Source organism: Prunus persica, chromosome G6 (assembly GCF_000346465.2).
Source record: "Prunus persica cultivar Lovell chromosome G6, Prunus_persica_NCBIv2, whole genome shotgun sequence".
Lineage (NCBI taxonomy): Eukaryota > Viridiplantae > Streptophyta > Magnoliopsida > Rosales > Rosaceae > Prunus > Prunus persica.
Window position 1 is genome coordinate 28061246 of NC_034014.1, and position 18075 is coordinate 28079320.

The window sequence follows — 18075 nt, forward strand, 5'->3', positions numbered from 1 at the left end:
AGTTCCAGCGGCAGCAGATCCAGCACGATCATATGTAAAATCAATGATCCTTAGCAAAGAAATTAGATCGGTGATTGCAAATTACATATACAGAAATGAAAGAATGCACATAATAGTGGAGTCAGTCAGCCACTCGAGGGCAACTAAGCACTAACAATGATGCACCTTTTATTCAGACCTTGTTTTTATACACATTTATTATTATAGATAAGATTAGTTTATAGCATTATCCATTACTAGTATATATACATTGGAGATGTATGTCTTCGCCTTCACTCCCCTCAGTAGTAGATAAAAAGAATATTTCTTTAAAAGATATTCCTAGTTGAAACCATCTATTTTCTATTTGTATATGTATTTGCATATCTATGACAACATTCAAATGTGTCATTAATTTTTTGAATAGAATTATCTATTAACCGATCTAATAAGAATTTCTATGGTTATGTGGCCATTTCCAAATAATGCAAAGGATTCCAAAATTATAAAACACTGCTCAAATGCCCAAGAATCATATCCATACTGAATTTGGTTTTATCTCAGTAGCAAGGTGAAGATCATACATGAAATGAAACAAAACATGAAATATCACCACATAAGGTCCAAATATCACCACATAAAACTAACAAGAACAGTAGAATCATTCTCAATACATTGTTAACCGCCTATTTAACTAAGGATGTAAAAAACTAATGATAATCCTTTGCACTGTTAAGGGCCAGCTTCTCAATTTCTCTTTCAGGTTGCCTTTTTGATCCAAAGATGAAGTCTTTCACACAACCTTCAGCAGACTATGTCGCCCTCTTAATCTGCCATCACAACTTTGTGCCATTAGCCTTCGAAACACTTAACGTACATCAAGTATAGAAATTATTCAACAAAACCGATATCTATCAAAAAAACCTATGACAATGGCCAATTACCAATGAAGAAATTGAAAGTTTTCTAAGACACAGGAAAAAGGAACATGAACACAGAGAAGAATCTCGGCTTAGCTAAAGGCATCCTGCCTTATAATATAGATGGTGAGACAAAACCTGCTTTACGATAAACAATCTAGTCTTCAACTTCCTAATAATACCTCAGCACAAATCTTTGTCATAATCTGTTTCAAAGGCCAAGATGCTATCCTTACAAACAGAAACAACAAATTTTTAAAAAAGACAATCAACAGCACCTCTAGCAGGCAAGGTACTTTGCAATAACGAACTCTTTTCATGTCTGCACCTATTTCTAAATTCTAACTCGGAAAATTTGTCACTGTTCCATTGAGCTTCATATAGTTCTAGTTTCATGAACACTCCTACAAGCAGTCCACTAAACAAACTGGTTCACATTATCATTTTGATAATGAGATATGGCAACAGGAGAGACGTCGTATAACAAAATCAGTTCAAATCACATAACTAGCAACTCAAGTTCAAGCCCAAAATCTAAAGACCCCAAAATTTTGAACTAAAAGTGCAAACAAGAAGAGAAAATTGTAACCCCAAGACTAATTTTCATTTTCTCCCTACCATTTCTTAACAAGATCCAGTAGTAATTTTACAGAAAGAAATCACCTGAAGAACAAAGAACATACAGGGTCGAGAGCATTGGTTTCAAAGCCATAATCAGCTGCCAAAGAGTAAAAGTACAGACTTTGACACTTGTTCAATCTGAACTTGAGGGTCGAGGTCTTTTAAGAGTCATTATATATAGTTATTTTTGCCCGTCCATATATTGAGAGGAAAACAAATCTGAACTTGTCTTAACCACTTGAGCTACAAGCCTTTTGAATATATATTGTTTCTCACATTACTTATTTCCCCAAATCACAATTTGGCACATTTGTAAAAATAATTTTATCAACAACACAAAGAAAAATATTTGCACACCTATCAAACTGAATTTGGCAGGAAAATAGGAGGCAAATTCCCACCATAAAAGCTTGAAATACTTAGCCAAATAATTGGTAAGCAGAACAACGGCCATGTTGCATTACTTTCCAAAATGCCTATAGACCATTTACTATCCAAAACCAGATATTAAGAAACTGAAAAGGAAAATGCAGGGGCTGTATATCTCAGTAGCATACTAGCAAATCATGTTAATGAATCACAAAACTGCAACTCAATCAGCTTAATCACCTAGTTTCCCTCTGGCATTCATGGGTAAAGAGAAATCTCATATACCTGTAATGCATCATGTATGCTGCTGACACTGGTTTGACTCAAAAGGAAGTGAAGCGGGTGAGCCTTGGCTTGGCTATCTTCTTGTCCTCTTCAAGAGGGATCAGTGAAAGATTGGTTGGGTTCTCGATCATCAGTTTAGCTACCAGATATCCTGAGATGCTCCAGGTCTGGTACTTCCTCGCTTGCTTCCTGACATATCTCCCTGCCTTGCCGTCATAGTATTCTGGCCACCCATCTTTTGAGAGCCGATGCTCCACTCGTTCAATTGCTCTCTTAGCAGTCTGAGGCCTCCCCGTTGCAACATCATTAACCAATTGTTTTAGAACAAACACATAAGTCAGAATTCTGTGAACAAGCATCAAAATATAATGAATAGCACAACCATTTGGCACGCTTTCCCAAATTACATTCAGAAATATATCCGACAACATTTATATACCCCAAGATTTCGATTGGAAAAGTGGTTACAATCAGCAAATAAAGATGTTTAAAATAAAAGAACTATGTCAGGTAAGTAGTGCTTGTAGCCTAGTTTACTAAATAAAAACAATAACTAGCCTACTCACATAAAGTGGGTACTAATGTTCATGAAATGTAATTGAAAGGTCAATCAAATAGAACTAGCAGTAGGCTTCAAGTAGAAAAATAGAACTGCAAATTGTAATATCAAGCAAATAGACACGGGACATTATCCAAAAGATTTGTAAATCAATGGAAACTAACAAAACCAGCCTTGAGCCACCGATATTTAAGCAAAAACCTTTATACTTTAATGGTGAAAATGACTACTAGAGGTGCTAAAATGAATAAATATAGCACGTAACAGAGACAAATCAAAACAAGTCATGAACAAAAAGAACAGAAAAGATAAAGAGCTAATGCAAATAGCACTTTGTGATAACACCATCTCCATGAGACTTACTTGGCCAAGAGCCACCATTGTAATAACTCCATGAAACTTCTCTGGGTTATCTGTTGTTGTTCGGAAATCTTCTTTACAAGTTAAACCCTTGAACACACTCACTCATATTGTTAATATTACAGAATAAATGGCCTAGGTGGGCGCTAGGCGGGCTAGGCAGTCTAGGCGGTTGCTAGGCGGTCGCTAGACGGTCGCTAGCCAGGCACTAAGTGGTCTAGGCGGTTGCTAGGTTGTCTAGGCAGGCGCCAGGCGGGCTAGGCGGTCACTAGGCGGGCGCTAGGCGGTCTAGGGGTCTAGGTGGGCACTAAGAGGTCTAGGCGGGCGCTAGGCGGTCTAGGCGGGCTAGGCAGTCTAGGCGGTTGCTAGGCGGTCACTAGGCGGCCGCTAGGATCATCAATGGTGAAAAGTTGAAACGCTGTGTATTGTTAGGGAAAATAGGAGGGCTTTGTAGCACGCCACCGCCAATTTGGAGACTTGACGAGTGTTACTATCATCAAGACAACAACAACAAACCCTGCTCTGAATTTCTCCCATAACTCTTTAGAATTTCATCTAGTTTTGGGATCATACAATAATTCTTCGGAATTTTACGACAATGATGACAATGACGAAGAAGATGGTGGTGGCTGGGAGCGTGGTACAGTTTAAAATATTCTATTTAAATAGTATAGCCGGACGGCTATAATTTTAACATATTCTATTTATAGAGTATAGCCGGCCGGCTATACGTTTAGAATATTCTTTTTATATTCGGCTATACTCTTTAACACATTCCATTTATAGAGTCCAGCTGCGCAGCTATACTGTTAGATATTCTATTCATAGGGTATTGTCGCGGTTATACTATTTGATATTCTATTTATATAGTATAGCCGGGCGGCTATACTGTTAACATATTCTATTCCTTTGTCCATCTGAGAGTTAGTCCAACCAAATTCTCTCTCTCCCTCTCTCTCTCTCTCTCTCTCTCTCTCTCTCTCAAATACCAAGAAAATGGCGAAAGGCGAACGCAGGGTGTTGTTGGTATTGGGGGACTACGAGGCGATGGTTCCATTTTAAGCACTCCAGGAATATTGAGTGTCCGTTGATGCCGTCTGTCCTGGCAAGAAAGCTGGTAATATCTGTCGCACAGCCATTCATCAACTTTCTCCTGCTCACCAGGTCACCCACCTCTGCTTCTTTTGCCTTTTCCTTTTTCTATTTTTAATGAAAATCGTTTTCTTTAGCCTCATTACATCACTTGAGCACTGTCAATTGGTCTTTTCCATGCTCTGTAATTAAGCACACTCAATTAGATTGAAGATTGAATGCTTACTTCACTTGAATTTGTAAACCCAAAACAAGAAATTTGTCTCAAGATTGAAGTGCTTACAATTCTCACATATGGGATTATGTTGCCTCCTCTAAAATTTGGAATATGTTGGGACTGGAACGAACATCACGCTTTCAAGTTTAGTTTTTTGCATCAGCCAATCTTTGGTAGCCTTAATTATGGACAAAAATGAATAAGTTTTATTGTTGATTAGAGCCACTCTATTAGATTGACAAATAGCAATCCGTAGGTTATAGTTCTAGGTTGTGTGGACAGCGAGACTAAAGTAAGCTCAAACAAGAACACATGTTAGGAGTTTTGTTAGAGTGCTTGCTCATTCATTATGAGCTAGAGAACCAACCTGTATTGAGCCTGAGTTCTGGGGACAAGACAGCATGAACAAATTCTTGGCTCCAACGTCACTGCGTACACCATATTCAATAAACAAAATTGCATTAGTGCCCTCGTCTCTAAGTGAAAATAATCTGATAATGGGCTACCTAGGTTTGCTGAATCGTGATCTGTGTTTAATTTACAAATCTTCAAATGCTACATGTCTTTCTGGTCCCCCTTTGTTTTAATATGTTTTTTTGTGTTCTGTATTTTTTTTTCTTTGGTTGCAGACAATGTTTTCTAAGGCAAGGCGTATAGGCGAGGTGTTTTTAGTAGTGCTACGCGAGGCGTAAGCCTTGAAGTATTGAGACGTAAGCCTTTTGAACATTAAGTTATTTTAATAAGAAAAATTTATGAATAATACAATACGATTAAATTGTACAACTAATTCTTATTCAACCATAACAATCTTTTAAATATAATCAAATATAAGTACTAATTGTCTTTCAAAACATAAAATATTTATTCAACATCAAAACAAAAACATAATTCACTCATCCCACTCCTCAACACTAATATCATTCAAACTAGCATCACTATCATATTGATCAACTATATCAATATGAAAAGGATATTTCCCACTATCAAATGTTGAAGGATCTTTATCTATCTCATCATCTTCATCCATAAGCATCGCTCTTATGGACTTGCTTTTGACTTTCCTCTTACCTGTACATATGAACAATGAATTAAAATTATAAAATTTAGTGGTAATGAATTAAACACTAATTGTAACTTTTACTCTATGATTTACTTTCCATAGGTGTCACCATCTTTTCTCTTTTTTGAAGCTAACGAGGAAAGAAGAACATCATCGTCAAGAATAAGATCATCACCAATAATAGGATCTTGAGTTCTAGAATGGACAATAGGCTCTTGAGTCCTAACATGAATATTCCCTTGCTCTTGAGTCATAGGATCACCAATAGGCAGCACAGAAATAGGCACTCGAGTATCTGATGACATTAACATCATATAATTCTTGAGAATTAAGCCAAGTAAGATCAGTTTGTAGAATTGGTTCTTCAACCTCAGCTATCCATTCATCATCGGACTCAATTTCATTCACTAATATTGGATCAATCTTTGAACTCCTTCTAATACTTCTCTCTCTTAGTGCCGTCTTATACTTCACATATGTTAGAGCATTGAGCTTTTGATTTTCAAGTCTATTTCTTTTCTTTGTATGAATCTAAAATGAATATAAACATACAAAATTAGATTTAGAAGCATCAAAATTTGAACAATAAATTAACATAAGAACTTTACTTGCTCAAATGTGCTCTTATTCCTCTCACACCCAGATGCACTACAAGTAAGGCTAAGGACCCGAATAGCAAACTTCATCAACTCATGTGTGTCCCTTCAAAAACGCTTCCACCAATTTGCTAAAAAAAACAAAACAAATCCATCTAATTAAGTTTAACATTTATTTCAAGTGTTCATTACACTCGAATGAAAAAGAAAAAGTAAAGATTATAACGTAGAGTTCGTAGTTTCCTTGAATTCACAGCAAAACGACTTCCAAACTCTCCTTTTGCCTCATCATACAAGTCCAACTGGATATCAACACCATACGATCCTCAAAAGACAACATCCTAGTCATGCAACTTGCAGACTTATTCTGAATCACGTGGTCACAATTTCGTACTCAATGCAACATTTGATGACATTGAATTTAACAAATATGATGGATTAATAATACCAGGAGGATGGGCACCTAAATATCTCTTGTTGTGGATGCGTCGGTTTTAGAATTGGTAAGAAAGTTTTCTGACTCCTAAAAGCCAATTGCTTCGGTTTGCCATGGGAAACTTGTCCAAGCAGCTGCAGGCTTGGTTAAAGGTAGGAAGTGTACGACCTTCCCAGCTGTCAGACCTGTACTTGTTGCTGCAGGTGCTTATTGGGTGGAACCCAAGACCTTGTTGGCGTGTGTTGTTGATGGTAATATAATTACTAGGGCTACAGATGAAGGCCATCCTGAGTTATTTAGGTTTTTTGTGAAGGCACTAAGAGGTAACATATGAAAGAGGGGATGAAGACCCAAGAAGAACAGGAGCATATGAAAGAGGGGATGGAGTGGAAACCTAACATGCTCTAAGTGGGCTGGCGAGAGAATTAAGGAGCCCTGAGGGATACCGGCACCAGTGTACATATCCGACCCTAAAAGAAGAGGATTGATCCCTACGTTGTCGGGAACACATCCTTTAATGCGAGCCTTAAGTATCTTGCAGCTCGATGGGACACCACCGGACTTGGGCCAAATCTCGTGGCTCGACATGAAAATAGCAAATATGAAAATAATACTTACTAGGTGGTGGCAACAACAAGAGCCCTTCAGCAGAGTTCTCAGACGCACAGAACACTTTCCTCTCCCTTCGCGCATAGAGCTTATATATGAAGAACAAAAGCAAAGTATAAATGATTTTACGAATGAATGTATCCCTATTGACCGACCTTTTATAGCATGGGGCTAAGATTGGGAAATAATTCACAGAAGTCATGGGAAGAAGTTTTTCAAACGCAAAGATAAGGTTTTATGTGGCCAGCTCGGATATTTGCCTTAGGCTCTGGCAACAAAGCCTGGTCTGATATGACCAATCGAAATTATTTCTACCCAATGCATGTGCTTCCATGACAGAAAGTTGCACGCACTTCAATAAAAAAATAAAGAAGAGCAACAGATGTAAGCAATAAGTGGTGCAAGGTAGTAAGTACACCTACGGAGCTAGGCTTGTTCACCCTCTCACGTAAAGACTAGATTGTGGATCGCTTGGGAGTCGGTGAAAACGAAAAGGAGAAACTGAAGGCATATGGAGTCCAAGAGGTCAGCCAAAAAAAAAAAAAAAAAAAGGTCGTGAACATCTTGGATCGGTTGAGAAACCAAAGACGCACAGGTCCAGAAGGACATTTAAAGGGTATTTGGGCCCACATGGACAGCTCAAGCACAACAAAAATAAAGGGGAAAAAAAGGGTCGTAAACACCTTATATCGGTTGAGAGACTGAAGGTGCACGGGTCCGGAAGGACAGCTAAGGGGTATTGGGGCCCGCATGGACAGCTCAAGCGCAGGAAAAAAAAAAGGGTTGTGAACACCTTGGATCGGTTGAGAGACCGAAGGCACACGGGTCTGGAAGTACAGCTATGGGGCATTAGGGCTCGCATGGACAGCTCAAGGGCAAGAAAAATGAAGAAAAAAAAAGAGAAAAAAAAGGAAAAAAAAGAAGTCTTGAACACCTTGGATCGATTGAGAAACCGAAGGCCCACGGGTCCGGAAGGACAGCTAAGGGGTCCAAGCGCACCCCAATCTATTTGGGATCAACTAGGAAAGAGAAAGCAAAGAGCATGGGCCTCATCGGATTGGCAAAAGCTCAAAACCAAGCACACCCCAACTGGGGTTGGGATCAACTAGCAAAAAGAAAGTAAGGATCATGGGGCCCACCGGATCGGCAAAAGTTTAAAGCCAAGCGCACCCCAACTAGGGTCGGTTAGCAAAGAGGAAAATGCGCATGGGCCGACCGGATCGGCAGCGGTGCAGAAATCCAAAATAAAGAAAATGGTCCACTTGCACATGGGATTGGCTGTCTGCACTTGAATACTCCACATGGGGATAACAGTCCACAGTTGAAACTTGAAAAGTTAGCAACGTGCATGAAAATTCATATTTTGATATTTCACATGCAAGGTGTGAAAGCAACATGCATGGGTTGGTGATAGGCCAATAGGAATCTTTTTTTTGGTTTGACCAGCAAACCCAAGAAAGAAAACGTATGGCTTATTTGGGCTCAGCCATGAGCCTATCATGATGACATGCGCTAAATCCAAAGAAATCCTGTTCCAAAGTCCCACTTAGATCATTTTTCCCTCTCCACCCGTGAAGCGTGTAGACAGGAGAAAATGGGGGCACTGTGGAGACTAAATCTCACGTATCATGGCTTAAACTATATGCCACAACTAAAAGACGTGGGATAATCGAACTTCCCTCCCACTACAGAAGTGCGAAGTGAGGGAGACACAAATCGCTCATCTGATCCCATTACCATGAAGTGAAGGACAGGATGCGCAAAGCTAGGGAAATGGGGCTAAACCCAAGAACTCGAAGCACTATAAAAACCCAGCTAGAACTCTAGCAAAGGGACAAGAAATTCAATTGAACACTAAGAGTACGCTGCACAAACACTGACTTGAGTGTCAGAGTGACTTTTGCAGGTACTCACCCCATTTCCATCATTCGACCTTAGGAATGTAATTCGGAGTTCTCTTTCAACCAAGGAAGCGTGCGGACTTCAGTCAAGAACCTATGGAGGTATTTCTTCTTTAAAGAAATCTTGCCCCAACACCGTGTAGTGTGTGTGAGTTTAGTATATTATCACCCATTTCCTAACCTTTCAATAGGAAAGGTTCTCAAAAAATAACAACTCATTATAATATTAAACGGATGATTCTGTTTGAATTTGAAATTTTATGGAGTTTGTAATGATAACGAACCCCTAAACACCTTCATACTGAAAACTAAGTCAACTATTAAGAATTGGAGAAACTTTAAATTTTATTCTCTTCTAAATTTAAAAAGCCAACTTAACATAATCTCTTGCATATACAAAACTACTTCGAATTTGTCATTTTATTTGTTCTCAATCGATTTGATGACTTCCAGCAACATGTCTATTTGCAATGGTTTGGTTAGATGGACATCCATCCCTGCTTCAATCATCCTGTTAACCTCCTCATTGATTGCATGGGCTGTCAATGCTATAATCGGAAGACGGATCCCGTATTGTTTTTCCTCCATCCTTATTAGCCTTGTTGCTTCAAATCCGTTCATTATTGGCATCTGTGGAAAACCAAAAATAACAAAACAAAAGACACATATAAGTCCATCTTCCTTTTTCAGGGAAAAGAAAAAGGAAAAAAAAAAACTTAATAATGAAGAAATGGTTTTGATCACATTACCTCGCAATCCATGAAAATATAGTCGTAGGGAGTAGATTTAGAATGAGCCTCCTTGCTATGATCCCTTAGAGCTCTACAAATTTGATCAAATGCCTCTTTGCCATCATGGCAAATTTCCACAACTGCTCCAAGTTTTTTAAGATAAGTACTAACGACCATGCGAACTGCTGCTGAATCTTCAACAAGCAAAACTTTCTTTCCATACAAGAGCTCCTGATCACTTCTTTTATCAACACATTTATGTACGACCGCTTGTTGCAGTGAGTCATCGTGGTGAGGTGATGAAGATGTTCCTACTTCATTTCCTGCAAGTTTGGGATCCATTTTCTGCACTTCTTGAGCTACTTTTCTCTTTTCTAACTTTGGCAAGTTGCATCCTTTAAGTTCAGGTATTAGTCCTAATACTTTATATAAGCGCGACCCATGAAATGGTTTGTAGATAATAAAATCGAGTGGAGGAGCTAGCTTCTGTCCTTCTAGTTGCATCGGATGCGTGTTACGCGTTAATGGGTTATCTAGCCAGACAACCTTGCATCTTGACTTGTGTATGTCTTTCCTAAAGCTAGCCACAGTTGCATATAACTCAGAGAAAACACCAGCATTTGTGTCAATCACAATAAGTACAATACCTGCAGTTGAGTTTCTGGAGTTGGTCTTTTTATCGGGTTGCAAGATTTGGCCATCTCCTTCCTTGATGCCAGACCCGTCACTTGCTCTTGACTCAGAGTTGTTGGATGCGGAGGGGCTTAGTTGGTCAAGAAAACCCAGCTGGGACTTTTCCGAATAATTGAAATAGGAAATTTCTAACTTGCACTTTATCTTCTCAAGTTGTGGAAGAAGATTTTTTGCATGCTTTACATATGAAACTCTTATGTTCAAGCTACTGATATACTTCACCAAAATCTTTCTCCGTTCGTCACCTTCTATAAAGAGCACCACATGAGATCCCTCTGGTTTTGGTGAATGCGCCAAAAGTTGTATACCGAAAGGTTGAAATTCATTGGCAGAGCGATCATTGGAAAATTCTTCTTCAATGTCACCAGAATTTGGTTTACATGTCAGAAGAGAAACATCAAAGTTGAAGCAAGTACCTCTCTCACCCAGCTCTTTATCAAGAATTTTTATCTCTCCACCCATTAGGCGTACCTAGACCAGAAATTGAATTGTGATCAATAACTAAATTAAAAATATATATATATATATAATGTATTAGTATGTTAAACTCATTCTGAATTACTTACCAAAGATTGAACAACACCAAGTCCCAAACCAGAGCCTTCTTTTCCAGTAGCCCTGTCTGTCACCTGAACAAAGTTTTCGAAAACAAATTCTCGCTTGTCTTTAGGAATTCCCTCGCCTGTATCATCCACCTCAATGACAAACTTTGTACTGTTGGGATCCTTTTGTGCTGTATGAATGGCATCCAAATCACTGAAAGCTCCTTTCCCCTTGTAAAACAACCATGACAAACACTTCAACACACGATTATGATTGGAAGCGATGATTTCATTCCCATAACTTGTTTTCGGAACCATGGCACGAACTGTGATATGACCTTCAGATGTAAACTTCACTGCATTGCTAAGCAAGTTGCACATTATCTGTTTAAGTTTCCCTCTGTCGCCTCTGACATTACATGTTTTGGCAATCGAGTCATCACAAGGATCGAGCACGATATCGACTCCTTTCTTTATAGCAATAGGGTAGAACATATCAACTACATCCTCAAGGAGCTGAGCCAAGTTGAATTCTTCTACTTCAAGCTGCGCTTTCCCAGCTTCAATTTTGCTTATATCAAGAACAGAATTCAGTATGACTAGGAGGTCCTTCGTACAAGTATGCATCTGTGCCAAATTGGCTGCTAACTCAGAGTCGGGATTGGCATCTTGGTGACACAACTCTATCAAACCAGTGATGGCTGCCAAAGAAGTCCTCACATCATGGTTTGCTCTACTGAAGGCTTTAGTTTTGTTCATATTCTTGCGCTCTGCTTGACGAGTTGCGCCTTCTTGTTTCATGATCCGTGCACATAAGATCATTTCTCTTCTTGCAGCTCTGATTATTAAGAGTATGAAGATGCAAACCGATGCAAGAATTAAAAATACCAAAAGGCCAAGCAACACCACTGATTTGTGATTAAGGTTTACAAGACCATTGGAGGGACAAGTCAATACATATACCTGTAGAAAAGAAGAAAAAAGAAATATATATGTATATAAATCAAGGGAAGTGATACAATGGAAGTTAACTTGTAAGGCAAGTTAGATCAAACTAAAGTGGTGCAAAAACTATGGTTTCACATACCGATTTAACTCCGATGATCTCGAGGGTGGAGCAATAAGTCATGTACTTGATACGCTTCATTTTCCATGAATGAATATATGGTTCCAACTTGTCATCATCATCATGATTACATGAGAATTTACCGAGATCACCAGTGGCATTACTATTTGGCCTCACCATTTGGACCGAAACCGTGTTGTTGCTTATCTCAAATTGGGTTTTTGGGAGCTTTGTTTGCACAATCACATCCCCATTTGATGTAGCCAAGTGAAAGTAACCCCCATGGAAGTCTAAAGCCGTAACATGGTCGACAACAACTTTTGCTGGAATACCGAAGGAAATCACACCTCTGCCATCCATGGGCACAGTACTTAAAAACATGCTATGTTGAGCCTTGTCCCATCCTCTTCCCAGCCAAGAATAACCACTTGTGCTATTCAAGGCTTGTTGGAACCAAGTGGAATTTACTGTGACCAAAGAATCTGAAGCAACTGCTGCGCCATATAACTTCCCAGTGTCCCTATTTACTGGTTGAGTGTACCAATTTGAAGAAAATGAAGTGTTGGAGAATACTGCAAAAGTTTGATCCTCATGGTTGTAAAGTGAGAATAAAAGGCCATCTAATCCAATATAAGAAACCTGTGAGATATGTGGGATTATTGAAAGTGCTAGAAACAACGTTGGTGCAACCTGGACAACAAAACACGAAACCAGTTCGTAGATTACGAGAATGTTTTATTTAGCAAACACTACACTACTAAACACATCTAAACTGTCTGAGAGTATACACTAACCCTTGTTTGGATGGTAGCGAAATTGAGCTCAGTTCCATTAAGTGAGGAACTGAGAGATCTTGCCAGATTTACTGCTGATGGACTTAATGGACTTAGCAACTTTGCAGTGGTGTCAATGCCTGAAAATGATTTGTTGAGTGCTTGTTTTGATTCCAAGAGCATACGTCGTTCAATTTTTATCGTCATCTTAAACAACATTGAGATCATAAAGCATGAAAGTCCCTGCCAAATATACACAACAGAGAACTGGGATGAGGAGACAATTTTGCTTCTACAAACTGGAAAAATATGTTGAAGAAAAAGTACCAGAACGAGGAGAAAACAAATGGGGCGCCAGAGAACTCTTATGCAAGACTTGATCCTGTGCGAATTCATCATATTCATGGTGGAAACCTTGTCTTTAATATCTGCATTTTCATGGCATGAACAAAACTACATTTATAGTAGAGAACATAAAAGGAAATAAAAAAATCATCAAGCAAATATAGTATAAGATTTAGACAGACGACAAAAAGAAAGAGAAGGAAAAGTTGATTGCTAGTACTTGAAAGACTTGGCATTGTCGATGCAATTGATGTAACTTCCACTGCCACTGCCACTGAAACGAGAAGAAATGTTGATAGCCGGTGTGAGAGAGATGGAAAGATATCTTCTTACCAACAGAATTCAAATTGACTATCCAAACAGCTTCATCTGAAATATATAGAACAAAAAAAACCAACATTTAAAAATATAAATATATATTTATAACCCTCAAGCCTCAAATGCGCAGTAAAATTTCGACACATACCTATTAAATACCTAGCTAGTCTGACTGGTAAGTGACACTTTTGCACCCCGCAAAGGAAGCACAAAGAATAAGCCCTCAACAACATTGGCTACTCTCAGGATGTGACACCTGTCCATCCCCCTCAACCCTCTGCCTCATCATTTCCTTCCGAACCCTATATGTTGGGCCCACCACTCCTGTTTGCTTTCTTTATTCTTTTCAATGAATCCAAAGAGCATGGTGCACAAATTATTGAAGTTAATGTCATATCAATGGCAAATCCAGAAACTATTTACGTACGTTGAGTGATAACCAAGACGACCTGAGGTTGAACAGGTTTGCGGTGTAGGGGCCATCCCACCCGATTACGTTGTAAAGAGAGTGGAGAAACTAATGGACGTCTCGGGAGTATAAAAACTTGTGTGAGACGGAAGTAGTATTGTTTTGCTATTTTCAATCAATTACGCTATGTCAAGTGGAAAAATTATCACGCTTAACATAGCATGATTAGAAGGGGATGTAAAATAATGATATTCCCGTTGCACACAAGTGTTTCTCCTCTGGAAGGAGAAATACTTCCCTAACTCTGTTGCATTGTCCTTTTCTTTTCATTTTTCTCATATTTAATAAGTGATATAAGGAGAGAGATAGGAAGAAAGGCAGCAATGAAACATGCATAGTGAAGTTTCCTCCACAATGAGTTCACTGGGCTCGAGATGGAGGGCCACATCACCGGGGCTGGGTCCATCCCTTTCCCTCCTTATTGATCCAAGCGATGAGGTACATTTCTATGAACTTTCCCTTCTTTTATACATAAACGTTAATTGAATATGGAAGGTGGTTTATGTTAAACAATCACTAATTTTAAGAATTTAAGGTGTTATAATCGGTCGATAATACAATCATTAATCTCACAAATTTAAGTTGTGAGATAATAGACCAATTAACGGAACAAACTGGACGCTTTGCTGGGGTTCTCAATTGCAGATACTTTGTCTGCAAAGTTGAACAATTAATTTAAGATTAACGATCTTGAGATTAACCAAAACTAATTAATTTGCTTTAATTCGTGTTGCAGCTAAAAAGTATTTGCCACTGAAGTTGGAAGTACACTTTTGTTTTATGCTACTCAAATAAAAAACTTGGGTCGGGGATGCTTTTCCACTTTTATGCTACTCATGAATGAATCCTCCAAGATTTTGATGTTCAATGTGTCCCTCTCTGCCTAACTCTTTCATCATTTTCCATAGGAAATTGTCCTTATGTTCGAAGATTTTATTCGGCTTTATACAAATACATGTTCCATTTTTTATTTCACCCTTCTTTTGGCACATTTGTCTTGAGGTTGTAATAAAGTTACGTGGGATTTTTATTTTTATTTTTTTCGAGTACAAGTGATTGGAAGAGTGGAGTTTACCCAATATTCATTAGATTTTTAGGGGTTTCGAATCTCTGTCTACATTTGTGGGGATAAACTTTGTTCAAGTTTGGTATCCTATTCAAATAGGGAACTCAAAAATTTTGATTTTTCTTAAAAACAAGGAGTTCTTAAATTTATTTCTAAGATTCAAAAACTTGTTTGGTATGCAACTTGCAAACTGTTTTCAAATCTTAAAAATTTGAGAACTTGTGGGTTGTTAGAAAAAAAACTAAAAAAACAGTTATTTTTTGTTTTTAATAATTAGGATTTTTTTTAGTTGTTATTGAGTTTGAGCTTTTAAAAATCAGGGTGCCAAACAAGTTTTTTTTGTTTCAAACTCAAATTCTGTTTTTGAGTTTAAAAAGTTGAATTCAAGTTGAATACCCAACAGCCCTTAATGACTCATTAAAACGGACCATTTCAAACATTTCCCCTATAAGCAAGGGGTTCAGAGGTAAAATAGGGATAAAAAAGATTATTGGTATTGAAAGAAAATTGTTGGGGGTTGAAATAGTTGTCAAAACTCCTCTTCATCAATCTTCTCCATTCACTCATTCCATTTTCTCATGGAAAACTCAGAAACAACCACAACAATTTCTTCAGCGCCAAACCCAGTTAGGCAGAAGGTGCGCACGTACGCGGCGTGGGCCGTCATACCAGATCACGTCTCGAACAGGATCAAGAAGGTGATGGAAGGCCTCCGCGACGAATTCGGTGGGCCCGAGATCACGCCCCACATCCCCGTTCTGGGGTCCATCCGCACCAGGGAAGATGACGTCATCAGAAACTTCAAAGAGGCCTGTGGGAAAAGCTCTTGCTTCCCATGTACAGTTGTGGACGTGCTCCCCGGTCCATTCTATTACCAAAATGTTTACCTCTTCATTCATCCGGATCAGGTAATTTTTTTTTTAAATAAATAATTTTCGTGCAAATTGAATTTACATGTTTAATTTTAAATTTTAAAAAAATTATGCGAACATATTTAGTTATTTTCTGTTTAATTTCTCAGGTAACTTATCCAATAAGAAATTTCACTGACCATTTCGACCAATTGGGTAAGTAAGAGATCAATATATTAATACACTCGTATTATATATACTTGTTGACTCTGAGTTTTTCTTCAGAATCTAGGGGGTTTTTTTTTTTTTTCTATTGATAGATATTGATCTACTAAAGTTAAAGAGTATTTATCCATGCACATTTAGTCCTAGGTTCGATTCCCCTTTCCTTAATATCGCTTGTATTTAAAAAAATGTTATTACTCAATACTAACCGTAAATTGTAAACTAATTGAATTTGATAAGTATATGCCATGAACAAACAACCGAAGGATTTTGTTTAGATTACCCATTTCATAGAATCAAATTCTTGTAATGGGTTTGGTGAGCACTAATTTAGACGACATCAATGGAGATTAATTATTAATAATAACCATGATTATTGTATGGATTAATTGAATTTTGAAGTGCAGCCAGTATGCCCCACTTTAGCCTCCTGTATGGGGAGTTGATAGATGAAGAGAAGGAAAAAGCAAAAGAGAGAGCGATGGTTCTGGATGACGGCTTGGTTGGCCTCACTTTCACCATAACTCGTTTTGCATTGTACAAATGTAACAAGGACAGAACTCAACAATCTTGGGAGAAGATTGCTGAACACTCCCTCCCACGCTAATTACTTGTTCGCTTCAAATGTGATTTGTTTTTACCAACATCAAATATTTTTCCCAAGTTTCAAATATATATGATAAGTCACCAAGTTAATGAAATTACATTCAACGAGAATTTAGTTTCTAAATTCACAAATTAACCATAAACCCTAGACAACAAGAAATCATAACAAAACGTGGATTTAGTTTCTAATTAAATTCATGAAGCAGCAGCAGCAGCAGCTAGCCTAGTGGTAGAAGAACCATTCTCCATTGCGCCAATCCATGTGATGCCTCAGCATTCTCTCAGGGTAACCAATATGATGTCCAGTCTCAAAGTAGACGCCAAAGTAGCACCCGACCTTCCCAGTAATGATTCCAGACCACCAGCCGTCGTTGTCAAATGCATCAACCCTGTCCCCGTCAGCGAACCCGGCTTTCGTTTTCTTGGGCGGAGGCAGAGGAGGCAGAGGCCGTATCTCATCCCCCTCGACCACCTCTTCCAGAGGTATGGAGTGGTCGTCCTCGCATACGAGGCGGTTGTACTTCACTTTGTACTTGTTGTCCCCCATGTTTTGCAGTATGGTTGCTCCATAGTAGGAGCCCTGAAACCCGTCTTCTCTGCTGCACACTTCGACCCTCTTGCCTTGTGTAAAAGCCTTTGCTCTAGGGAAACCCATTTTGGAGAATGAACGAGAATGAGATGAGAGTTGCTCTTGTGAAATGGTACGAGGAGAGTGTGTGTGAGGGTCGCAATATATAGAGGTTGGGTTGGATTTCCTAATAGGTTTGGGATTTAGGCTTTCCTATTCTGTTTAGGATTTCGGGTTTCCTATTTATTTATCCCAATTGTAAATATTAAGCCCACCCTAGTATATATTTATTTCGGCCCAACTCTTCTTATGTTATTAACACCTACCTAATCAAACCTATTTAACTTCGGACTTCCTTCTTATAGCACAATGCTGAAAAACTCTCTCTCTCTCTCTCTCTCTCTCTCTCTCTCTCTCTCTCTCTCTCTCTCTCTCTCTCTTTATTTAGTTAATTTGGGGTTGTTTGATAACCATTTCATTTTCACTTTTTTTGATAATTGAAAACATATGTTTGGTAACATATTTCATTTTCAGCTTTAAAAAAAGTGAATTCAGTTTTCAAAATCACCCTAATGTTTTAAAACAACTTGAAAGTGTTTTCAATTTTTCAGGTTTTTTTTTTCTCTCTCTTTTCATTCATTAATTTTATATAACCACACATGAAATGCACTCCAGTTACGAAAATTAGGTATATGGGACTCTTGACTTGGACCTGATCAATTTTTACGTTTAGTCACAGACCCAGTCCAAACATATCGGCACCTCCAAATTCAAAATTCACCCAAAAATATTACGAAATCTTTGTAACATGCATTTTT

General features: G+C 38.4%; 3 protein-coding genes and 1 long non-coding RNA gene across 9 annotated transcripts; 1 reads left to right on the top strand and 3 right to left on the bottom strand.

The window, feature by feature from the left end:
* LOC18774362 lies at window positions 502–3697 on the bottom strand. The gene is made up of 3 exons (XR_002272081.1): window positions 3097–3697; window positions 2175–2519; window positions 502–809 (listed from the first exon to the last, which is right to left on the bottom strand). It is a non-coding gene; the product is annotated as an uncharacterized LOC18774362 (long non-coding RNA).
* LOC18773926 lies at window positions 5042–8276 on the bottom strand. 5 transcript variants are annotated; one of them, XR_002272078.1, is made up of 4 exons: window positions 7113–8276; window positions 6071–6189; window positions 5556–5993; window positions 5043–5470 (listed from the first exon to the last, which is right to left on the bottom strand). XR_002272078.1 is itself a non-coding variant. In XM_020566212.1 (2 exons), the coding sequence occupies exons 1-2, from the start codon at window positions 7303–7305 to the stop codon at window positions 5292–5294; spliced, it is 372 nt and encodes a 123-aa protein (XP_020421801.1). In that variant the 5' UTR covers window positions 7306–8274; the 3' UTR covers window positions 5042–5291. The 5 variants fall into 5 exon arrangements, 2 of the variants coding, with proteins under 2 accessions (XP_020421801.1, XP_020421802.1); XR_002272079.1 differs by having other exon boundaries at window positions 5556–5757; window positions 7113–8274; XR_002272080.1 differs by lacking the exon at window positions 5556–5993 and having other exon boundaries at window positions 7113–8272.
* LOC18773587 (histidine kinase CKI1) lies at window positions 9378–13052 on the bottom strand. Its single transcript, XM_007208039.2, has 5 exons — window positions 12831–13052; window positions 12058–12726; window positions 10995–11933; window positions 9754–10899; window positions 9378–9634 (listed from the first exon to the last, which is right to left on the bottom strand). Exons 1-5 carry the CDS (start codon window positions 13035–13037, stop codon window positions 9425–9427), a joined length of 3171 nt encoding a protein of 1056 aa, XP_007208101.2. The 5' UTR covers window positions 13038–13052; the 3' UTR covers window positions 9378–9424.
* Window positions 15554–17515, top strand: LOC18774986 (cyclic phosphodiesterase). Of its 2 annotated transcripts, none has more exons than XM_020566206.1 (3): window positions 15554–15915; window positions 16029–16074; window positions 16896–17515. In XM_020566206.1, the coding sequence occupies exons 1-3, from the start codon at window positions 15586–15588 to the stop codon at window positions 17354–17356; spliced, it is 837 nt and encodes a 278-aa protein (XP_020421795.1). In that variant the 5' UTR covers window positions 15554–15585; the 3' UTR covers window positions 17357–17515. The 2 variants fall into 2 exon arrangements, with proteins under 2 accessions (XP_020421795.1, XP_020421796.1); XM_020566207.1 differs by having other exon boundaries at window positions 16491–16916.